At 47.4% G+C, this 24,926-nt stretch overlaps 1 protein-coding gene across 3 annotated transcripts in view; it reads left to right on the top strand.

Moving 5' to 3' along the window:
* MOXD1 (monooxygenase DBH like 1) overlaps positions 1-24,926 on the top strand; it is a 44,894-nt gene that overhangs the window by 9,331 nt on the left and 10,637 nt on the right. For 2 of the 3 annotated variants that reach the window (XM_032961920.2, XM_032961921.2), the window contains exons 4-8: positions 4,772-4,975; positions 6,507-6,590; positions 15,706-15,885; positions 17,013-17,115; positions 21,803-21,969. In XM_032961920.2, the coding sequence (XP_032817811.2) occupies positions 4,772-4,975; positions 6,507-6,590; positions 15,706-15,885; positions 17,013-17,115; positions 21,803-21,969 (738 nt within the window). The remainder of the gene's footprint in view (positions 1-4,771; positions 4,976-6,506; positions 6,591-15,705; positions 15,886-17,012; positions 17,116-21,802; positions 21,970-24,926) is intronic. The other variant, XM_032961922.2, reaches the window with a different exon arrangement.

Raw genomic sequence — 24,926 nt, 5'->3', positions numbered from 1 at the left:
ACATTTTTGACATGCGTTTTTCTGGATTTTTTTGTTGTTATTCTGTCTCTCACTGTTCAAATAAATCTACCATTAAAATTATAGACTGATCATTTCTTTGTCAGTGGGCAAACGTACAAAATCAGCAGGGGATCAAATACGTTTTTCCCTCACTGTAAACAATGGTTTTGTTTTTACGGTTAAAGGAAATTACACGAAATCCACCACTCGACGAGCTTCAGAGTGTTTCATTGTTTATCTCCCAGTAGTGTTGGTTTAAGCAATGTAGCTACGGATTAGTTTTTATTTCATTAAGTCTCATCAGCAGGGTGTCATCATAAGTCCATGATGGTCCAAGAAGTAAGTCACAATTAGCAAAATGTGGAGCCAGAATACAAAATGTGTAGCCAGGTCTCTGATTCATAGTTCGTGGTTAGCATTAACCACTGCACAGTGTGCAATTATAGTTAAAGAGTCAGCAGATTCTTCCTCAAACGAGCATTGAGCAGTACTAATTTATAAGTCGAGTGTAATTCTACATTCTTCTGGTGTTGGTGAATTATTTCATGGGACAATCATTACTGGCTTTGCATATATTTATTCTAATTTTATTTACCCTGCAGTAGAGATATTCTGAGTCCATCTCTGACCAGGATTTGAGCTTGTAACCTCCTGATTGAGAGTCCTGCACTCTGACCACCGTGCCGCCTGCCCAGGCTGTACGTAAATACAGCTCTCGTTTTACTTTGACAAGTGAGTGCTTGTCAAGATGAAACATGGATGTTTGGGTAGCAAGGGTATTAGTGTTTGAAGTGTCAAAGGGCATCGTACTGACAAATGTAAATCATAATTCTCCGTGTTTTTATTGCTGATGATGGGGGTTACATATTTGCACTTGTCTTGGCATGGAGGCAGCAACCAGGAACTCCACGGAGGGGCACTCAAAGCACATCCCCCGAGGGTGCTCAGGGACTTTAGGGAAATTGCTGATGTCCATTGTTACCACGCAATTAAATGCAAATCATTTTGTATGTATGCAGTCTAAAAACCTGCACATCCCATTCGTCGAGCTGCTGTGTGCCGAGGGTGCGATTAATTTACAAGTGACCTGAGTGCTGCTGCGGGGTCTGAGTGCTGCTGCGGGGTCCACTTTCTGCCCCGCCTCCTCCCCCCTCTCTCTCCCCCACTACTGCCGAGGCCTATATAACCTCGTGCCACGGCAGATCTCTCGCCTACCTCAGCAGTTTGTTCTTGCTGTGGTTGTCTAACCTGATGACAATTGCTTGTGTTGCGATTGAAACGTGATCTATTATTTTTTTATACCTACGTGACTTTACCGAAAGAACCAAAGAGTATGGATTCCTGCAGTCACGAAAACCTCAAATAAAGAAAGTGACCTGAGGTCAGAATATTGTGTAATTGTGCCAGGCGAGATAAACACCTGGCCAAGTAGCACAGTAGTTAGAGTGTGCGCCTCACCCTCGGAACATAATGAGGTAAAATTCCTGTTCGGGGGTTGGTTTTATTTTCCATTCTCTGGGGTAGATAAATTAGCAATTTTCACATCTGGCTGAATATTGTAAACCGCAAAGGAGCGCCTTATGGTGTGTTCATTTGTGTGGGAAACTACTTTGGCTCTGACTACAGTGTAATCATATTGCTTTAGTATGCAATTAATATTTGACATTGCATAGTGTGCATATTAGGACTGCTGAGCCTAGAAGAGATAATTTACTGCCCTAAAAATGTGTACATTTTGGGTAAAATTTCTGCGAAAATATAACTTGTTAAGTTGTGGTCATGTAAAGCTTTGAGAATCCATTTAGAGACTATTTACTGTGAAGGTCTTGGAAGATGGAAGTTATTTTCCTTTTGACATCGTGAAAGTCTGGTCGCAATTGAATCTCATAGCAGCAGGTGCCAGAGAAGCATCTTGGAATGATATCAAATTGCAGTGTTGTCCAGTTTCCATTATTAAGGCTTATAGTAAAGATTACTATTCTGTCTTGGAGAGTGTTCTAACATGGCCATTCCTTGCAAAGCACTTTTCGTGAAATGAAATGTAGAAAGATCCGATCAAATATGTACACGCAGCTACATGGGGCAAGGCAGCACAGCTGGCTGGCATTGCCTTGGTTTGTGAGTGCGACTCAAATGTCGAAGTGTGTATGTTCAAATTTCAGCGGGGGATCTCATTTCTTTACTTCTCAACAAAATAAATTCCACTTCATGGCAAGTCAACATTCCTTAGGTGTCATTGTCGTCTGCCATAGGAATGTGGTATCTATACTACTGGCTCTGAACTGTAAATAGGAGATTAGCACTGCATGCGTGTTTGAAAAGGAAACCACTTAAGAATAGAAGTTGTAGCAATGCCTTTTATCCAAAAGAGCCTCACTGAGTCTCAATAATATTGATTTCAAGTGTCCTGCATTGGGTGTTTCACCACTTTCGTTTTATTGAGCATTTAAAAAACAAATTGACAAAACATATTGACAAAACAGCATCGTGCATTTGTCCAAGTTATTATTAAGTTTCTCAAGGACATTGTTTGTATCTAAGTGTAGACGTTGTCTGTGGGTTGAATGGGATGTGCAGGAACTGTTGGACCCTGTGATACTAGTGGTGTAGTGGTGCATTTTCCATCTCGTGGGAGCCTTGGCGTTGACGGGTAGGGGTTGTGGGGAGCCTCGGGGGTCTTGGTTTGTTTCAGAGATACGAGAGTAGAGCTGTCAGCTTGACGGGCTGTGCTTCATGTGCCGTAATTGGCTTGTTGAGTCTTGTTTTTTAAATGGTATCAATAGATTCGGTATGCTTTTTTTGAAATATTTATATTGTCAAAACATGCAATATTGCAGCGGTCCCCAACCTTTTTGGCACCAGGGACCGGTTTCATGGAAGACAATTTTTTCACGGACCGGGGGGGGGGGGGTTCTTCATTGGGTCTTTCCCCCTTTTCAAAGAAGCTCCCCATCGACGTTTGTTTTTTACTCATTTTGGCTAGAGGGGTTGTTCGCTTGTGGGCTTACCAAAACTGTGACTGAGACAAGTGCGCAGTCGGGAACGAGGCGAGGACGGAAGTGGTAAATAAAATAATGGGCAGGCCACGCACGGACTAAAATAAGTGTCGGATTCTGACTTCTCATAAGGAGCGTGCAACCTAGATCCCTCGCATGCAGAGTTTACAGTATGGTTCGCGCTCCTATGAGAATATAATGCCGCCGCTGATCTGACAGGAGGTGGAGCTCAGACAGTAATGTGAGCGATGGGGAGAGGCTGTCAATACAGATGATGATGAAGCTTCGCTCACTCGCTCGCCCACCCCTCACCTCCTGCTGTGCGGCCCGGTTCCTAACAGGTCTCGAACCGGTACCGGTCCGCGGCCCGTGGGTTGGGGACCCCTGCCATATAGGGCAATACATTACTGTTCTCTTTTTATTAGTTTAAAATATTCTGATAATTTTTTTTGTTTAAATCGTTTGCCCAATTGTATTGCCGTTGATATTTTGCGCATATCTCACAAAACTAAATCTAACTCAACACTATAGTTTTTGACAATTTCCAGTCCATGCAAGTCCCATTTCAAAGTAAATGTATTTCGGTTGCTTTTGGTGACTTTCCTTCGCTTCGGATGCTGCTAATTACAGAGCTGAGCGTGACACGCATGGCCGCGGAAATGGTTTGGTGATGGCCATGCAATTGAAATAATGTCTTTTTTTATTTAGAAATGAATATAGCTCATTTATGTGGGGATACCTCAAAAGTACGCAAATTGTGTATATATTTTATAATAGAGCACAACAGAATACAATTAGATGCATTTATTATATATTCGTAATGCACTGTACATAAGTGTATGTGTAACCATCTATCACATGTACTTGAGAAATCTTTTTTTTCTCTCTACCTACAGTCTACAGGGGAATGAGAAGCTTAACATAACAGAGGCTACAGCCTTAAATGGGTCTCTGGTGCCACTGCGATAGCGCAAGGGGAAATGGCCAGTATCTTCTAAGAGAATGTAGGATGAGGTCGCAGACTTGGAAATCTCCTTCCACTGCACAGAGCTCAACAACCCCGAGCCCTCGTTACTTTGATAGTGCATTGTCTTTGAGCTGTTGTACGCCTTTTGGCGTCATCTGGTCGAGCACCAATTGTGTCGAGGCTCAAAAGAAAGCCGTCCCTTGGTGTGGACCAATCAGTTTCAAGGACAATGCATATATTATCATAGTATGTTTTTTGTTTGCATTTTGACTGCAGGTATTATGGTTAATGCAGACAGAAGCTTGTGTTGCCTCCGAAGCGTCGTGATTTAATTGTTTTCTTTAATTTTTATTTTATCAATTTCCTCTGTTGGTGTATGGGAGTGTGGGTTGTTGGCAGCAATGGCCTTCACTGTGTAACATGACACTGTCGATGTCACTTGAGGAGTAGTGATCTTGTTTGAGCAAGGAGATACTTTTCGCCTGATTCACAGGTTGCTAAATGTTTTTGTTCGTCTGATTTTTTTGCGAAAACATGCCCATGGCTCCATCACCAAAAATGTGTCAAATCACTAAGGTGATGGTTTTTAGCCATTTCATCAACATGTGCTCTGATTCTTTGACTGGAGTTGATATGATTATTTGGAATTCCGTGACCTTGGAAATTTGCACTGCCGAATCCCTGCCCCAATTCAGGTCTAGGCTCAAGGTCTTGTACTTATCATCTGCTTGTGACCGGCTGTCTCTCTCTGTGACACCATAATCTTTCTGAGTGGTTCAACACACCCGTGGCCCCTGTTGCCCATCAGAGCGGCACAGTGCGCGTCCTCTGGGCCGTGCACGCGGAGGATGTGGAGGATTCTTCGGGGGATCCCTTGGGGGACCCCTCTGGGGCAAGGGCCCAGTACCATGGGGCGGCACGGGGCGTCCGCAGCCTCAACCTGCTGAACCCGGCAAGCGAAGTGCCGGGGGACCTGGGTCTCACCGACGCCGTGGACTTATGCAACCATAACGTGAGCTGCCACACAACTCGGCCATGTGGAGACCGGGCCGGTTGCTCGTCTGTGATCCCCACTCAAATAACCAGAATGTTATGTCTTGATCTATTCCAAATTCTATTATGGTATGACTTGAGACAATCAGAATGTTTGTTCAGCAGCACATCATGCCATGTTGGATTTCAAATTGCAAGCGTTCAGTTTATTTTGTTTAACCAGGTGAAAACTCAAGAGACCTGGAAGAGTGACCTTGGTCACCAAAATGACAAAACATTAAAACACAAAACAAAGTACAGGCCAAAAAATCTTACATAAATCGATGAAAAAACAACTGCATGACAGAATAAATATAAATAAGTATTGATTAAAATACATTTCCTACAAAGAAAGTTGGCTCAGATATATTACTTTTTGAAATTGTTCACGGTAAAATAAGTTACAGAAGCGTTAAAATAGATTTAGGGTGCTGATTGGACCAGTACACTAGTGAACAGACTGCGGAAGGAGATATCACAGAACTACTTCTGAGATCCTTTCAGGTGACCTCTTATCAACGCTCTGGGTGCTGCACTGTCCCGTGTGCCCTGCTGTAGAGAAGATTGTCACATAGCAATAAAACTGATATATATATATTTTAGAGCTGGACATTTTGTTACATTAAGTGAAAGATATATAATTATTGTTTTTTTGCAGTGGTTTGTAACCAGGATAAGACTCAACTCACAACAATTCAGAACCAGCTTTAATATGCCTATTTCATTTTTATTAGCAGTTTTATGTGTGGGAGAAACTCAGAGTATATGGAGAAAATCTACCCTGTATACACCTGCGTGTAGACATGTATTTATAGGTGTGTATACCTACATCTCTGTTTTATTGGTTAAGGTCTTTGAGACCATCAATAGGCCAGGGCTCTGGGATATTGTTCATGCTTTTGGGTTCACTGACCCTCTGCTCACAATCCACCTGAAGACGACCGCTTGTGTTGCGATTGAAACGTCGTGGGTTTTTTGCTTTTAATTTAGTTTTTAGTTTTCTATCTACATGACTTCACTGAAAGAACCAATAATATCAATTCCTGCAGTCACGAAAGCTTTAAGTCTAAATTTAATCATTAAGGACCTTCATGATGGTGGGCAGGCCCAGATAAAGCTGCATGGCAGGGAATCGGAGCCATTCCCTGTTCAACTTGGGGTGTGACAGGGACGTTCCTTGGATCATTATTGAACAGATTTTTTTTTTACCACGTGGTTTGAGAAGCTTTTCATGGCTGAACCAGAGGAATTTCCATCTGGTACAGATACAATGGAACGCTGATCGTTGCCTGGGTGTGGTCAAGGGATGGCTCCCTATTGACCAACCTTGTTATGTACCTGGTGCGGTGTGTAAACATTGCCACTAGGGAGACGAAGGCGCCCGGGCGTGATGTTGGCCACCCACCCCCGTGTGTTGCTGTGCCAGCCTTTATAGGTGCTTGCTAACAGCACTTGCCCCTACAGTATGTTAAGGCTATACAGGGGATCTTTGGCTTCTTTTTGTGTCACAGGTGGAGGTGCCATCAAGTGACACGACCTACTGGTGCCAGATCTTTCGGCTACCCGAGTTGCACACCAAGCACCATGTGATCCGGGTCAGTCTCTCCTGTAACAGCATCTGCCCCAACCAGCACAGAGTGAGCACAGAGTGAGCACAGAGTGAGCACAGAGTGAGCACAGAGTGAGCACAGAGTGAGCACAGAGTGAGCACAGAGTGAGCACAGAGTGAGCACAGAGTGAGCAGTGCGAGGGAAGAAGCAGATAGAGGAGCACTGTGACCTGCAGTACAGTGAGGGAAAAAGTATTTGATCCCCTGCTGATTTTGTACGTTTGGCCACTGACAAAGAAATGATCAGTCTATAATTTAATGCTAGGTTTATTTGAACAGTGAGAAACAGAATAACAACAAACAAATCCAGAAAAACGCATGTCAAAAATGTTATAAATTGATTTGCATTTTAATGAGGAAAATAAGTAGTTGACCCCTCTGCAAAACATGACTTAGTACTTGGTGGCAAAACCCTTGTTGGCAATCACAGAGGTCAGACGTTTCTTGTAGTTGGCCACCAGGTTTGCACACATCTCAGGAGGGATTTTGTCCCACTCCTCTTTGCAGATCTTCTCCAAGTCATTAAGGTTTCGAGGCTGACGTTTGGCAACTCGAACCTTCAGCTCCCTCCACAGATTTTCTATGGGATTAAGGTCTGGAGACTGGCTAGGCCACTCCAGGACCTTAATGTGCTTCTTCTTGAGCGACTCCTTTATTGCCTTGGCCGTGTGTTTTGGGTCATTGTCATGCTGGAATACCCATCCACGACCTATTTTCAATGCCCTGGCTGAGGGAAGGAGGTTCTCACTCAAGATTTGACGGTACATGGCCCTGTCCATTATCCCTTTGATGCGGTGAAGTTGTCCTGTCCCCTTAGCAGAAAAACACCCCCAAAGCATAATGCTTCCACCTCCATGTTTGATGGTGGGGATGGTGTTACTGGGGTCATAGGCAGCATTCATTGGCAAACTTCAGACGGGCATGTATATGTGCTTTCTTGAACAGGGGGACCTTGCGGGCGCTGCAGGATTTCAGTCCATCACGGCGTAGTGTGTTACCAATTGTTTCCTTGGTGACTATGGTCCCAACTGCCTTGAGATCATTGACAAGATCCTCCCGTGTAGTTCTGGGCTGATTCCTCACCGTTCTCATGATCATTGCAACTCCACGAGGTGAGATCTTGCATGGAGCCCCAGGCTGAGGGAGATTGACAGTTCTTTTGTGTTTCTTCCATTTGCGAATAATCGCACCAACTGTTGTCACCTTCTCACCAAGCTGCTTGGCAATGGTCTTGTAGCCTATTCCAGCCTTCTGGAGGTCTACAATCTTGTCCCTGTCATCCTTGGAGAGCTCTTTGGTCTTGGCCATGGTGGAGAGTTTGGAATCTGATTGATTGATTGCTTCTGTGGACAGGTGTCTTTTATACAGGTAACAAGCTGAGATTAGGACCATTCCCTTTAAGCGTGTACTCCTAATCTCAGCTCGTTACCTGTATAAAAGACACCTGGGAGCCAGAAATCTTTCTGATTGAGAGGGGGTCAAATACTTATTTCCCTCATTAAAATGCAAATCAATTTATAACATATTTTACATGCGTTTTTCTGGATTTTGTTGTTGTTATTCTGTCTCTCACTGTTCAAATAAACCTACCATTAAAATGATAGACTGATCATTTCTTTGTCAGTGGGCAAACGTACAAAATCAGCAGGGGATCAAATACTTTTTTCCCTCACTGTAGGTTGAACACTGTGGATGAGATGACACAGTATGGTAAACAGTCCTCAAGACCGGAGGATAAATATATCATCGAAGTTCACAACAACAGTAACTAGAGTAGTAATAATAGAAGAGTGATAAGAAGACGACTCACCACCTGTGAATGAGTGAATGGAGTGAATCAGTAAATGCTTACACAAATAACTTTTTCTCACCTCTGATTAGCACGGTTAGCTATGTGCATATACATACATGTGATATCAGTCGTTGTGTCTCCATTCTTAACAAGCAATTGGGTGTCATTCAATCTCAATTGCTGGCCATATTTTAGTGGTTACAATTACACAGTCCCATGGTGGCAGTCAGACCATCATTCCATAGGACATCTGCTGTGATTTGATTAATTTTCATGACTCAGGGTCACAGTTCGATTAAAGAAAGGGTTCTTTTCCATCTCGTTTATATTGTCTGTCACAATTGTACTGTCTGCTGGTTCTGTCTTTCTCATTTGTATTTGAACTTTTTATTTTGCCTAATTAACCGTATTCATATTAAGGTCACATATGCATAGAGTTTGCATACAAGGTACACCCTACAAATTAAAATACGAATTATAAAATGGTTAAATAGCTAGATAATTGAGTTTTCTGTGGCCAGGTAAGAGGCCATTGAATGCAGCAGTCTGATTATCAAGGGAGACCTGGGATGATGGGTTGCATCAACCCCCAAATAGGTTTTAATGCTTAGCCATCTGATGCCAAGACCAGCATTCTTCAGATAGTGTTGCCTGACCGGATATTGTTTGCATTTGTTTAATGTTCATTATCTCTGCTTTTTCTTTGGAAACGGGCTGGGTCGCGAAACATAATCATGGGGAGGATGTTTGTTTCACTTTCGTGCTGTTGGTCTCGCTTCCCCTCTTCAATAGTTAACAGTGAAAGAGCCTTGGTTGCCCATATTTTCCGTGTTTTGAGATGTTTGAAAAGAGGCCAGGGTGCGGCTTTTTCTTTTCCCATGATATGAGAGCACAGCAAGAGGAAGCCAAGCTTTGAAACATCGCCTTAATTTTAGAATGATGGCTGATCTTATGTATGTTGAACTTCTCTCACAACATACATAGTCTCAACCCTGGTTATCGGAGGTGCGATGATTACTGCAGAACGGCAGTGGGGAAGATGAAACTAAGCGAGCCTTAGTTTGCAAATGGAGAAATCTTTCAGAAGTTTGTTTAAAAAAAAATTGTGATGCATAGTAGAGTAAGACACAACCTAAAAGCACAAACTGGCTTGCTCTGATGTACCCAGAAATAAGTGTTTGTCGTATGCTTACAGAACTGTTTTTTAATTCTCAGAGCTAGAACATCTTCAGTTAAGTTTTAAACTAAATTCAATTTGATATGAGATGATTTATTGGTGGTCAAGCTCAGACCGTCAACTCCTTACACTGAAGAACCCAGTTTAATTATCAGGGGCTGAAACTCGAATTCAAACCCAGGATCTTCGTGTTGCCGGCTCGGTGTACAGACAGCATCAGCCCCTGGAGCCCCCTGGCCACCCCCATTCGTGGATTTTATTTAATTATTTATACTTTTTGGCAGAGGCTGTTGATGTGGGAGATCTCCTGGAGGAAACCACTTGGGGCATCCCACTTATTTAATTACATTGTAACCTCGTGTTACCTCGCCCTTTAAAATGTCCATGGCTGCGAAAAATATTACCATGTGCATGCACTGTGTGTTTTGTATAAATGTATGTATAGTGTTGTACTCACACGGACACTCTTAACTTTCCACCTGTGTCACTTTATTACCTTGCATCCAGTGTGGATGCTCCTCACTTCACATGAATACCCTTTGTTCCGAACTCCCCGACTCTCCCTATTCACCTTCGCGCACCCCGTGCGCGGTAACCACTCTGTCTCTCCCACTATACTCTCCTATCCCCTCTCACTGTCCTAACTCCCCTCGCCTGTCCTGCTTCCCTCACACCTCCACCCTCGTTCCTGCCGCAGCAGGGGATCAGCCAACACTGCTGACGAGGCCGAGTTGAAGAGGGCGAGGTCCCAGGTGTCTTCTCCCCGACTCTTGTCTTCTTCATCTCTGGATCACCAACCCCGTGCTGCTCTGTACACTCCCTTATATATCCCTCCTCACTTACCCGCCATTAAGCTACTGCCTCCATGGCGTCTCTGGCCACGCGCTATCCCCCAATTATCACCTCTATATCCCGCCTTTCCGGCGCCTACCCCGTGCCCCAATGCTCACACTTGCTTGTCCCCAAATGCACCCACTCAATCTATCCTTCGCCTCCTAATTGGCGCCACGCCACACCAGTGTCACCTCACATCACCCATCACTAACCCCGCGCGTCACACCACTACATTACCCCCTCCCCCCCCCCCCCGTGATGAAAAACCCAGCCATCCCAGCTGACCTCACATACAACTTTAGTAAAGTGCGAACCCGTGACACAGGTAACAACAAGAACCATGAATACAAAAAACACCACAACAGTAGAATAATAAAAACAATTTGTGGGGGTGTAAGAGTGCAGTCTGTTCTGCCGCTGAGGATAGCATGGCACAGCGGTCTGTGGCTACGTCGATTCCACATTCCTCAGCGGAACGTAACTTTCCAGGAGCGGGTTCCTGCGGCCGTCCCAGCCTCACGAACCGGGTCTAGCACGGCCGAAGGAGGAGAACGGCCAAAACTGGACGAGGAGCAATGTCCCTTCCATGACAAACTGTGTGCCGACGGCGGGTCACGTGGGAACGTAACTGTTGCAACTCTCGAGTTGAACGTAACCCTCCGGGAGCGGGTTAACGCGGCCAGACCATCCCCGCATACATGTCTCTTTAATGACGAATGGCGTGCTCGCGGCGGGTCCCGCGGCCCGCACTCAGACGGTGGCCCAGTTGGCTTGTCCTGGGGTGTCAGTCGTCGCGATCCTGTGGGCAGAAGAGGACAATGCTCCCGATTCATAGCCCCCTGGGGCGGGGTGTTCAGCTTGTTGGACGCATCCAACACAGGCCGTTTCGGGATGGGAGATGACGCATCGAGACCTGGCGGTACAAATCTTTTGAGGCATGACGGGTGTACGAACCAACGACGTCGCCCGACTTGAATGCGAACACACTGGGGTCGTCGAACATCTACGACCTCAACTGGACCCTTCCACGGGCGATATAGCTTGGGCGATGTACCCATGGGCACCTGAGGGCAATGAAGCCATGCCCTGTTGTGTACCTTGCAACCGCTCGTTGGCCGCCTGCCGCTGGGCCGAGTTATTTATGGCGGTCTCTCGAGCCTCTCTCAGCCGGTCGAGGGTCACCTGCATGGGAACCGGCACAGTGGATCCCTTGCCCGGTGGACGCACGCCCAATTGTACCTGCATGGGGGGTTCGGGTTCCCTACCATACATTAAATAAAAGGGCGAAAACCCCGTCGAAGCATGGGGGGCCAGCCTATAGGCGGCAAGGGCACCCGGGATGTGCCAATCAGACTGAGCCGCGTTTACCTGCTGACACAACATGGTTGTCAAGGTCCGGTGCAATTGCTCAACCATTCCATCTGTTTGTGGGTGGTAGGGGGAATTCTGAATCTTTTTAGTGCCCAGGGAGTCACACACCTCCTTCAGTAGCTTTTTTACCCTGGTCAGTGATCAGATTTTCCGGGGCACCCTTCTCAAACACATACCCCTGCAGAAAGGCCTCAGTTATGACACAGCCAACTGATCAGACAAAGGCCACGCCAACTGATCAGACAAAGGCCACACCATTGGCCATCGGGTAAGATACTCAACTCTAACCAGCAAATATTTGTGACCCCTCTGGGTAACGGGAAACGGTCCCAAAATGTCCAATGTCACCAATTCGTTCACGCGAGACACCAGTATGGACTGCAGAGGCACCCTGTGCAGTTGTACAGGTGACTTCCGACGCGCCCACTCTGAACAAGCTTTAACGAACAGATACACATCATTGTCCATCCCTGGCCAATAGAAATCAATCTTTAAGGTTGAGAGCGTTTTCTTGACACCCAAATGTATAAAAAAAATCCTGCAACGAGTGCGTAAGTCTGCCTCGTAGGCTCGTGGACACCACTAAACAAAAACGTTGGAGCTCTACATCCCATCGTAGAAGCCCCTCACTGAGCTGCAGAAAAGGGCGCCCCGCAGCACTCGGTTGTTGGCAGGCACGGCATCACAATTTCAGCAGGGAGGCATCCTCAACCTGGAGCCGTCCCCACTCGCTGTGGTTCAGGCCGAATATGCGGTCGGCCGGCGCTTGCGCATGGCTGGCCGGGACCGAGTCAACTGCGGTGACCATCTCAGGTGATTTCTGCAGCGGCGGTCCGCACCAAGTCGAGCCCCTCACGCACCTGCATGAGCTGGGCGGCGGCAGCCGGGACAGCGCATCCGCATTCACATGGCGCACCCCCTTCCTAGACAGTACAGTAAAGGAGAATCCCTTGAGGATTTCAATCCAAAGGGCCATTTGACCGGAGGGTTGGTCCACATGCATGGAGTATTGGAGTGCTGCGTGGTCGGTATGAACAAGGAAGTCCCTGCCGTACAAGTATGGGCGGTACAACTGCATAAAATGGACCATGGCAAGCAGCTTCCTGCATGTGACGAAATACCGCTGCTCAGCGGGCGACAAAACGCGGCTGCCGTATGCCACAACCCTCTCTACCCCATCGACGACCTGGAACAGGACAGCACCTATGCCCGTATTACTGGCGTCAGTGTCCTGGATAAAGGTCTTGGCGAAAGCTGGATAAATGAACAGTGGTGCACTGGCCAGAGCGTCACGAAGCGCTACAAAGGAATCATTCTCCACCTTGTCCCATTGAAATATCTGTCCCTTGGCTGTTAGAGCATGGAGCGGTTTGGCAATTGTCGCAAAATTATTTGCAAACCTGCGATAGTACGAGGCAAACCCCATAAAGCTGCGGACCTCTGCCACCGATTTGGGGGTTGGCCACGTGCGCACGCAGGCCGTCTTATCCAGGTCGGTAGCGACCCCTCACGTGCTGACGACATGGCCCAAATGCGTCACCGAAGCTTGCAACAAATGTCATTTTTGCGGCTTAAATTTCAAGTCTGCATCATGCACTCGAGAGAAAACAGAGCGCATCCTCTGCAAGTGCTCGTCAAAATTGCGACCGAAGACGATGTCATCTAGATAAATAAGGCACAATTCCCATTGCAAACCAGATAGAACCAATTCCATGACGCGCTGAAAGGTAGCCGGCGCGACGTGAAGCCCCATCGGGAGACAATTGAAATGAAACAATCCCTGTGGTGTTCGGAATGCCGTTTTAGGTCTAGATTCTGCATCCAAGGGCAGTTGCCAAAATCCTGACAGCAAATCGAGGGTTGAGAACAGTGCACCAAGGAATCGTCCATGCGAAGAAGCGAGTATGCGTCTGCTACGGAAATTTTGTTGACCTTGCGGAAGTCAACGCAAAATCGCAAAGAGCTGTCACGTTTTTTGACCAAGACAATGGGCACCCCCAAGGGCTGGTGGAGGGAGAGACAATGTCTGCAGCCAACAACTCATCAACAGCCTGATGAACACATTCCTTTTTATGGAGGCTCATTCTGTGATAATTTAATCGAATAAGAGGCGAGTTCCCCATATGAATATGGTGCTGCAACAGGGTGGTCCGGCCTATGTCGTATTTACCGTTGCTAAAAACGTCCCGGAATTCGTGCAAAAGTCACCGAAGGCGCGCTTGCTGCTCTGTTGATAAATCCCTGTTTTTCTGACACAACCTCTGCATCCACGCAGATTCGATGTCGCTGGCAGGCGAGACATTCTCGACAACACCTGACATGCACGCCATTCACTCCGTGCATTGAGCTGCCGTCGCATGTGCCAACACAGTGCCTGCCTGGATAGTTACCGGTGTATGGCCCGCATTAACCACTTGGAGGCAGGGATTGCAGTTTGCCGGCACGACAGTAAGTGCCCCCACTAAGGAGGGTGTTCACGATATCGCGGTAGAGGGGGTCAAGAGGATCCCCTCCTCCAGATTTAGCAGGGCCAAGCTCTTATGCAACTGCAGTGGTACAAGCATCTGTGTGGCTGGTGGAACATGCACCGTCTGGCTAACTGCAACCAGCACAAACGCATTAACCAATGTATATGTTGTGGGGGATTTCAAAAAATGCAGGCACTGCCCCGACGGCATCTCGATACACCCGAGGGGCATCCTGCACAAAAAAATCTGTGCCCAACAAACAGGGCACTACCAGTGTGTGGTCACCACATCTACGCCTCTATATAAGGAACAAAACAGTTGGACTTCTCCACAAATCTGGCTGTTGCCTGATGAAGCTAGTTGTAATTACTGGCGAAATGTCGTAATCAAATGGTAAATGTTGTGGCTTGGCTCTCCAACACACCGGTATTCTATACGAGTGACGAATTGGCACGTTCTGGTTACGTGACAACCCTTCCTAGTTGGCTGTGTCAGGTGGTGGCAGGTTTTAACGACACATTTATATATTTACGCGATCTAACCCAAAAACCTCTTATGGATGATATTGGTCACGAAAGCCTACGTGTTACACCAAGTCCACTCAGCTCCAGATCCTCCTGTATTGCATCAGCACATCTCTTTTTTAGCCCTTACTGAACCCGTTTAGCTCCCTGTATTAATGTACATTGAACTTCTTTCATACCGTATGTAGCCAACCGTACTAATCAGCCAAACAGAAACTTCTTGGACATGCGGTGGTTGGACATGTGGGCTACATAACCCATCCAACGCAGCCTTGCCTGAAGGAGGAGCTCACCGGTGGGACTGTGCCCCAGATCTTTCACAATCCAGTCAGCAACAAGTTGGTCAAAATATACTCTTTGGTTCTTTCGGTAAAGTCACGTAGGTAAAATTAAATCACATTTTTAATTTTATTTAGTTGTAAAAAAAAATAATTTTTATGTATTGAGTTTTATTTATTTATTTACTTATTTATTGCCTACGTGACTTTACCGAAAGAATAATAGAGTATGGATCCTTGCAGTCATGAAAACTTCAAATCTGGAATTGGTCAAACTAATTATAGACCTACATGCTCACAATTAGCCAGGTTCAATACCTTGCCATGCTCATCGGCAGTGCCAGTTGCTTTCAGAGCAGAGTCTCTAGGTTAGGTTCGCCTAAAATAATCCGTACTGCTGCAAAGTGATCACCATTGGCAACAAGGCCACAAAGGTGGCCAAATGTGTGTGGTTCTGTCTTTGTGGCCCTAAATCAGTCAAGGAATCCATCTTCCTGTGGTTGACGCAAGTTTGCACAACCAAACTTGATTTGGTGCTTTATTTTACAAACAGTCTGGTAAGGCTTGACAGTCAAACCTTGTTTATGTTTCTTGCTGCTGGCGCTGACAGTGTTAGCGATGCTGATAATGCCGATTCTGTGGTCGCTCGGAGAACAGGTGGAACCTCTGGTGAAGCCTGGCCACGAGGGCATGGTGCACCACATCCTGCTGTACCAATGCGCCCTGGGCCTACATGAGGCCATTCTACAGTCGGGCCACCGCTGTTACCAGGCCAACATGCCAGAGGAGTTCCGCTCCTGCGAGAGCATCCTCTTCGCTTGGGCCATCGGCGGCGGAGTGCGAGCGTACACTCACCCACACCGCTCTCCACTCACTCAGCCATCTCACCTCGTGAACATCCACCCACAGACCTACCCACCTGCTCACCTGCTCACACTCCCATACAAAGACAAAGATCCCCCTATAGCCTTAATAGGCTTTTGGGGTAAGTGCTGTTAGCGAGCATACAATGAAGGCTGGCACGGCACACGAGGGGAGGCTCAGTGCAGGTATCACACTCGGGTCGCCTGATTTGTGGCGCAACGTGCTAATCGCTGCACTACTGCTCCCCACACACTTCCATAGTTTCACGCATCCACATGCGCCCTGGCTCATCTGCTTACCCTGACATCGGTCAAATCTCATACCAGAGCACCTGCATGTCTCGGTACCTGAACAGCCACCTATGCGCACACCAGCATACCCACACGCTCAGTCATCCGTGCACCCACCTGCCCATCCACCCTCTCACCCGCTCAGCCGGACACACGCCCACACACCCGCTCACCATTGCACCCACTTATCCACTATCTATTACGTAAAAATGAGAGTGACTTCCATAGTTTTTTTTATTTATGACAATGTTTTGGAAAGGCTGCAGATTTTGCATATTATATATCTATGCTTATAACTTGAACTTTTTAAAAAGTTTAGCCTCCAAATTTTGCTTGGTTTCACTCACAAGGATTGTTTTTACAAATAAAATAAATTACTTAGTCTTGTGCTAAATACTTAAAAAAGATATGGTCCCCATCACAAATGTACCAAATAATTCGATCATGTGGAGTGTGGTGTTAAAGCCAAAATAAAGTGGGAAAAGCCTGCTACTGGTCGTCACTGTACCCTAAAACCGATACCCATATCCCTTAGTTCATTCAGTGATTACCTGCCCAAATGAACATTAAGTTGGTGCTCATCTCATAGTTAGTCCTAGGCCAGAGGTAGACATTCAATATTCCTATGGCGGGGGTGAGTCTCTCCATTGGACAATGACTGTTGACTTCCCTACAAAGTGGTACCAATTTTAGGAACCCTGTAGGAATGATTGACTGATTCAACCGCAAACCAGAATTGAAACTCACAACTTCCGTTTGCGAGCCGCTCACTGATGTGTTACGTGCTCCCCTCCACGTTCTCTTTCTCAGGCCTTTCTTTACCCACCGCATGTGGGGCTGTCTCTGGGTGAGCCAGGGGACCCAGTGTTTGTGCTCATGGAGACGCACTATGACAATCCGCTCCAATTGTCTGGTAAGGATCAATTGCATAATAATATTTTTTTACTAGCGGTAAGTACCCGGCGTTGCCCGGGCGAAAAAGACAGACACACATCGACCTACACACAGACATTGACCCACACACACAAAGACATCGAGTTTAGACACACACATGGAGTTACACACACATATTGACTCACAAACACATACATAGACTCACACACACATTGACCTACACACACATATGGACTTACAAAGACACACATATCAACTAAGAGACACATGGACTTACACACACACACATGGACCGACGCGCACACATCGACTTACACACACACATCAACTGACACACACACATAGATAGACTCACACACACATGGACCTACACACACACACACACGGACGTACACACACACATATCGACGCACACACACACGGACTCTCACACACATACACACATTGCCGTACACACATCAACTGACACACATAGACTCACACACAAAGACACATCTACTCAAACACGCACATAGAGCCAGACAACAATAACCGCCATTCGCCACTAAGTGGCGGTGACGTCACCACGATGCTTGTGCCAGGCTATGTGCACCTTGAGGCCACGTGAAGTGTAGAACGGCCGCTGGCAGGTCTACGGGGCAGACCCAGGTGCCACAGGTCGACTGACTGAGATGACTGGCTGATGCACCACCTGTGCCCCCTACTGTGCCAACCTGCTGTGCTTTAGCCACCCGGCGCTCCGCTCGTTGTTGTGAGTGTCGCTTCTCCACCCTCTATTGTTGTTGGAGGGCGACTGCCTCCAACTGTCCAGTGAAGTCCTTCACGATCCTCCTCCACGATCCTCCTCCACAGAGGCCGATGTTGAGACTGCTGGTACCCGTCATCGGCAAGTCCACTCAGCTCCACGTCCTCCTGTACCACATCACGCCATCTCTTCTCCAGCCCGTGCCGCACCCGTTTAGCCCCCTCAATCCGGCAGAACAAAAGCTGTTTAGGCATGCGGTGACTGGGCATGCGGGCTACATGATCCAGCCAGCACAGCCTGCCGGAGGAGCTTACCGATGTCACTTTATCCAGATATTTCAAGGATTTGTGAGGTCCTTACACAATCCAGCATGGTTAAAGCAGGATAGATCTTAAGCAGGCCAGCGTAAATGTTTCTAACTGGTGAAGATGTTCCATTAGGGGGGTCCACGTTTCGCAAGCGTAGAGAAGGGAAGGAATGACCATGGCCGAGAAGACTTGAAGCTTCGTGTGGAGCGATAGACCAGGTAGCTTCCACACAGCGTTACGCAACCGATGAAAACACAATGCCGCTCGATTGATTCGGAGTGAGACCTCTGCTGTTAAACCGGAGCCGGTGATGAGCACACTGCCCAGGTATGGCAAACGCTCCACTCTCTCCTCACAGGCGTCCCATCACCAATTGGGAGTTGTGGGGGTGGAGTGTCCGATGGTACAAAATACCCAGGCAGGTGCTTAGTTTTGGTGGGGCTGATGGCAAGGCCCCACCTCTTAGTGACAAGCTCCAAGTTCAGCAGCAGCGCCTCCAACTCGTCCTCTGAGTGAGCAGAAATTACCAGATAATGGGCATACATAACATGATTGAGCAATAGGGATCTATCCCTTGACTGCACACCTAGGCATCGGTCAGCCTCCCATTGTATCTGTAGCAGATTGAAGGCTTCATGAAGTACGTGGTAAAAATAGATGTGAAATAATGTGGGAGCCAGAGGACATCCCTGTCGCACGCGAATGTGTAGAGGGAATGGCTGCGACTCGCGGCCATGTAGTTTTACCCAGGCAGCAAAGAATATGAAATAATGCAGTCACGAAAGGTGTAAGTGAAGATAAGTAATGTAAGAATAGGAAGGTGATATGTAAAAATATTGGTGTATTTGAACGTGAGTTGACACAATAAGAAAGAAGATATGTTAACGTGAGTTGACACAATAATAAAGATGAAAGCAATGGCCAAGTTATAAGCCAAAAAAATAGGTGTACGATTTGTATGGTGTGTATGGCATAGTGACACATGCAAAATTGTAAAAAATGTTTGTAGTTACGTGATGTAACAGAAAGAGGCAAATAATCTGAAATCCTGCATTCACGAAAGCTGTAAGTGGAGAGAAGGAATGTAAGAATAGGAAGGTAATATTTTTAAAAAAGTATGTGTATTAGAACGTGAGTTCACACAAGAATAAAGATTATATTTGAACGTGAGTGCACACAAGAATGAAAATGAAAGTAAAGGGCAAGTAATAAACCCAAAATAATCGATTTGTATGGCGTGTATGGCATTGTGACAAATGCAGAAATTATTTAAATGTTTGTAGCTACGTGACGTAACAGAAGAAGTCAAAGAATATGAAACCCTGCAGGGATGAAAGCTGTAAGTGAAGAGAAGTAATGTAATAGCAGGAAGGTGATATTTGTAAAAATGGGTGTATTAGAACGTGAGTTAACACAAGAATAAAGTTGATATTTGAACGTGAGTTCACACAAAATAATGATGATGTAAGTAATGGGCAAGTAATAAACAGAAAATATTTGTTGAGCGATTTGTATGGTGTGTATGGCATAGTGACAAAAGCAAAATGTATTTAAATGTTTGTAGCTACGTGACGTACCTGAAACAGGCAAAAAAGATCAGAATTCCTGCAGTCACGAAAGTTGTAAGTGAAGATAAGTAATGTAATAATAGTAAGGTGATATTTGCATAAACAGGTGTATTTGAACGTGAGTTGATAGAATAAAAAAGATGAAAGTAATGGGCAAGTTATGAAAAAAATATATATACTCTTTGGTTCTATTCGAATAGAATCAAAGAGTATGGATCCTTGCAGTCACGAAAGCTTTAAATCTAAAAAAAAAATGCATCGCAGAGACAAAAATAATATCATATTTGCAAGGTGATGAATAAAACAACAGTTTTGTACGTACGTTATTGTAGCGTAAGAAGCAAGGAAATGTACTTACCATAGGCTTGGTGAGGCCTAGTCCCGTGCGGAGCCCCCGTCCTGGCCTACATTGCCGAGGCAGGGGAGGTAACGCGTTGGCAGGCTGGGGGCTGGGCCGCTACCCCCACACCCATCTCCCCGCCCGTGCAAGAATAATGGTATCTAAGCACTATAATATTATTATCTACGGACTCTGTAGTATTAACTGGACGCATCATGTTGGGAGGGGGGGGGGCGAAGAGGACATCACACTGTGAAGAAATATCCGCAGCGTTATGTGTATATGTGTAGTGTTTGACTTTACGTGGACAACTTCTGTCTTTCTTCGAACACCGCTTTATTTACAACATTCAACATGTCCTCCACACTCCACAGTATCCTGGTCACCACGGCTCACTCACCGTGCTCCGCTCGTCTCGCTCACCACCTTTGTCTCCCCACTATCACTTCACTTGCTTCGCACTCAGCGACTCCCTGTTCAGCAACTCCACACACAGCGTCTTCAGCTCCGCTATCGCTACGCTCTCTCCACTGCTGGCTATTCTCCTCAGCTCCTCCGCACACAGCGTCTTCGCACACAGCGACTTCGCACACTCCGCACACAGCGTCTTCAGCTCTGCTATCGCTACGCTCACTCTACTGCTAACTACTTCGTCTTGCTTCACACTCTGTTCCAACTCCGTTTCCCACTCTGCCTCCAAACTCTGTTTCCAACCTCTGTTTCCAAACTCTGTTTCTACTCTGTTTCCAACTCCACATCTTCCTCGCCCAGCTCCCAACTCCAACTCCCTGCTCTCTGTGTGTCTCCCCTAATTTATCCCCATTCTCATTATCGCTAATTAATTGGCCCGCGTGCCTCCGCACGCTTTGCGTCCTCAAACACCTGCCTTTCTCCAGACATCTCGACGCCTCCTCACCCTTGACAACAGCCACAGCCAATCACCGCCGTTGCTGATCCTCTGGCTTAATTGGCCCAACCGTTACCTCATCATCCCAGCCTTTGCACCTGGCTGTCCTAACACGACCCACACTGTTTTCGCCATCTCCACAGGCTGACCCCAGATAACCCACACTGTCCGTGTGATCATGCAATCACGCAGTTTCCACAACACACCTTCATACTCCACTACATCACCCCCCCCCCCCCCGTGATAAAAAAAATCTAGCCGTCCCGGCTACGACGATACTTCGAATTCTGAGTAGTGGAGTACCGCGGACATAACAACGAAACAACACAACAACTTTGTACAAGAACCGCAACACGCAAAGTCAATGGAAAGTCTGTCCTCGGGAGCGAGTTCCAGTTGCCGGCCCATTTCCCCTACACGGGACACCGTGGGGCAAGGGCGGGCCACGCTCTTCCGTTAAGTGAGGGCTGCTTCTGGTCCTCGACGCATACCCGTCCCTGTCCCAGCGACCCTCTGCTGGCGGGACCGTCCTTCGTCCATGCGTTTTTCCGGATTTTTGTTGTTATTCTATCTCTCACTGTTCAAATAAACCTACCATTAAAATTATAGACTGATCATTTCTTTGTCAGTGGGCAAACGTACAAAATCAGCAGGGGATCAAATACTTTTTTTCCCTCACTGTATGTGGTGCACTTCTGCATATATGCACATGTGTAAGAGTGTTCATGTCTGTGTACAGATAGTTGCGCATGAGTTTGCATGTGTGTGCACATGCACATGGCTGTAACACATGCAAACAAGCGTGCGTATCTCTGGTTTTGTGTTGCATGATGCCCAGGTATACGGGACAATTCAGGGCTGCGTCTCCACTACACGGCACAGCTGCGTGCCTATGATGCGGGTGTCATGGAGACGGGTGTCTGGGTCAGCCTGTATCACATGGTGCCGCCTCACGCCCCACACTGGGTCTCCCAGGGCCACTGCACACGCGAGTGCCTCAATGAGGTGAGATTCACCTGCCCGAAAGTCAGATGTGATTCCAATGGTATTTTTTTGTAATTTAAGCACTGATTGGAACAGGTGACTGTTAAAACTGCACTGTGGAAGGCCTAAGAGTGGACTGGTGTGTGGATGAGCTAGTACCTGGTTGACCTGATGCCTGGGTGAGCTGTTGCAAGCATGAGCTGGTATGTGGGTGAGCTGGTGCCTGGATAAGCTGGTGCATGGGCGAGCTGGTGCCTGGGTCAGTTAGTGCGTGGGCAGCTGATGCGAGCACGAGCTGGTGCATGAGTAGCTGGTACGTGAATGAGCTGGTGCTTGGGTGAGCTGGTGCCTGGGTGAGCTAGTGCATGGGCGAACTGATATGTGGACAAGCTGGTGCATGAGTAAGCTGGTGCCTGAACAAGCTGGTGCCTGAACGAGCTGGTGCCTGAACGAGCTGGTACGCGGGCGAGCTGGCAAGTAAGTGGGCGAGCTGCTGGCAAGTAAGTGGGCGAGCTGGTAAGTAAGTGGACGAGCTGCTGGCAAGTAAGTGGGCGAGCTGGTAAGTAAGTGGGTGAGCTGGCAAGTAAGTGGGCGATCAGCTGGCAAGTAAGTGGGCGAGCTGGCAAGTAAGTGGGCGAGCTGCTGGCAAGTAAGTGGGCGAGCTGGTAAGCAAGTGGGCGAGCTGGCAAGTAAGTGGGCGAACTGCTGGCAAGTAAGTGGGCGACCTAGTAAGCAAGTGGGCGAGCTGGCAAGTAAGTGGGCGAGCTGCTGGCAAGTAAGTGGGCGAGCTGGTAAGTAAGTGGGCGAGCTGCTGGCAAGTAAGTGGGTGAGCTGCTGGCAAGTAAGTGGGCGAGCTGGTAAGTAAGTGGGCGAGCTGCTGGTAAGTAAGCGGGCGAGCTGGTAAGTAAGTGGGCGAGCTGGTAAGTAAGTGGGCGAGCTGGCAAGTAAGTGGGCGAGCTGCTGGCAAGTAAGTGGGCGAGCTGCTGGCAAGTAAGTGAGCGAGCTGGTAAGCAAGTGGGCGAGCTGGCAAGTAAGTGGGCGAGCTGGCAGGTAAGTGGGTGAGCTAGCAAGTAAGTGGGCGAGCTGCTGGCAAGTAAGTGGGCGAGCTGGCAAGTAGGTGGGCGAGCTTCTGGCAAGTAAGTGGGCGAGCTGGTAAGTAAGTGGACGAGCTGCTGGCAAGTAAGTGGGCGAGCTGGTAAGTAAGTGGGTGAGCTGGCAAGTAAGTGGGCGAGCTGCTGGCAAGTAAGTGGGCGAGCTGGCAAGTAAGTGGGCGAGCTGGTAAGTAAGTGGGTGAGCTGGCAAGTAAGTGGGCGAGCTGCTGGCAAGTAAGTGGGCGAGCTGGCAAGTAAGTGGGCGAGCTGCTGGCAAGTAAGTGGGCAAGCTGGTAAGCAAGTGGGCGAGCTGGCAAGTAAGTGGGCGAGCTGGCAAGTAAGTGGGCGAGCTGCTGGCAAGTAAGTGGCGACCTGGTAAGTAAGTGGGCGAGCTGCTGGCAAGTAAGCGGGTGAGCTGGTAAGTAAGTGGGCGCGCTGGCAAGTAAGTGGGCGAGCTGCTGGCAAGTAAGTGGGCGAGCTGCTGGCAAGTAAGTGGGCGAGCTGGTAAGTAAGTGGGCGAGCTGGCAAGTAAGTGGGCGAGCTGCTGGCAAGTAAGTGGGCGAGCTGCTGGCAAGTAAGTGGGCGAGCTGGTAAGTAAGTGGATTAGCTGGTAAGTAAGTGGGCGAGCTGGCAAGTAAGTGGGCGAGCTGCTGGCAAGTAAGTGGGCGAGCTGGCAAGTAAGTGGGCGATCAGCTGGCAAGTAAGTGGGCGAGCCGGTAAGCAAGTGGGTGAGCTGATAAGTAAGTGGGCGAGCTGTTGGTAAGTAAGTGGGCGAGCTGGCAAGTAAGTGGGCGAGCTGGCAAGTAAGTGGGCAAGCTGCTGGCAAGTAAGTGGGCGAGCTGGCAAGTAAGTGGGCGAGCTGCTGGCAAGTAAGTGGGCGAGCTGGCAAGTAAGTGGGCGATCAGCTGGCAAGTAAGTGGGCGAGCCGGTAAGCAAGTGGGTGAGCTGGTAAGTAAGTGGGCGAGCTGTTGGTAAGTAAGTGGGCGAGCTGGCAAGTAAGTGGGCGAGCTGGCAAGTAAGTGGGCAAGCTGCTGGCAAGTAAGTGGGCGAGCTCCTGGCAAGTAAGTGGGCGAGCCGGTAAGCAAGTGGGCGAGCCGGCAAGCAAGTGGGCGAGCCGGTAAGTAAGTGGGCGAGCTGGTCAGTGGATAAGCTGGTGCGTGTGTCCTCGGATGTATGATGCGACGTCAAAATTCCCAAATTAGAATAAGGTGCACTCTTCTACCACATTGACTATTTCCTCTTATCTATACTGGGCTCGCTTACTATCTTTTAGGATGCAACATTTCTCCTCCTTTCTTACTCTCTAGCCTTGGACATTAGAACTGCCAGCCATTGTCTCTTTCCCGAAGTTTCCCAAGTACAACATGCACATCAAGTGAAGCAAATACCTATAGAGTACCAGACTAAGCTAAAGCACCTTTATGATTCTTTTGGATAAATGTTAATTCCTGAATAGCCGCAATTATCAAGAGATGTTACTTTAGCAATAAACTACATTAAAATAATGCTGTTGGGAACACACCAGCAATGGATTTGACCAAATTAACAAGTAATGTTTTCACATATTGTGAAAGCATTGTTACTTTAATCCCCATGTGAACAGATATACCAGTGGGATTTTAAAACATAGGCGATGGTTTTGGATATCACTTGAGCGAATATTTCTCTGTGCAGCATTAAGAGCGGGCAATGTTGTTATATATTTTTTTACGCGAGGTCACCATTGCAAAAGAGGCAATGATGTTTAATGTGTCTCCATGGGTTGATATAATATTTTGGTTAAATAGAGTATACTGACCCACAATCTGTAAGCTGTGAGTTCATATCCTAGTCAGGCGTTGACAGCCTATCATTCCTCTAGAGCTCATTAAAATATGTCCCACTTTG

This window comes from Petromyzon marinus, chromosome 27 (genome assembly GCF_048934315.1).
Source record: "Petromyzon marinus isolate PM22_M1 ecotype Great Lakes invasive population chromosome 27, UKy_Petmar_22M1.pri1.0, whole genome shotgun sequence".
Taxonomy (NCBI): Eukaryota; Metazoa; Chordata; class Hyperoartia; order Petromyzontiformes; family Petromyzontidae; genus Petromyzon; species Petromyzon marinus.
Note: the sequence above shows the minus strand (reverse complement) of the source record. Positions and strands in the feature narration are given on the sequence as shown.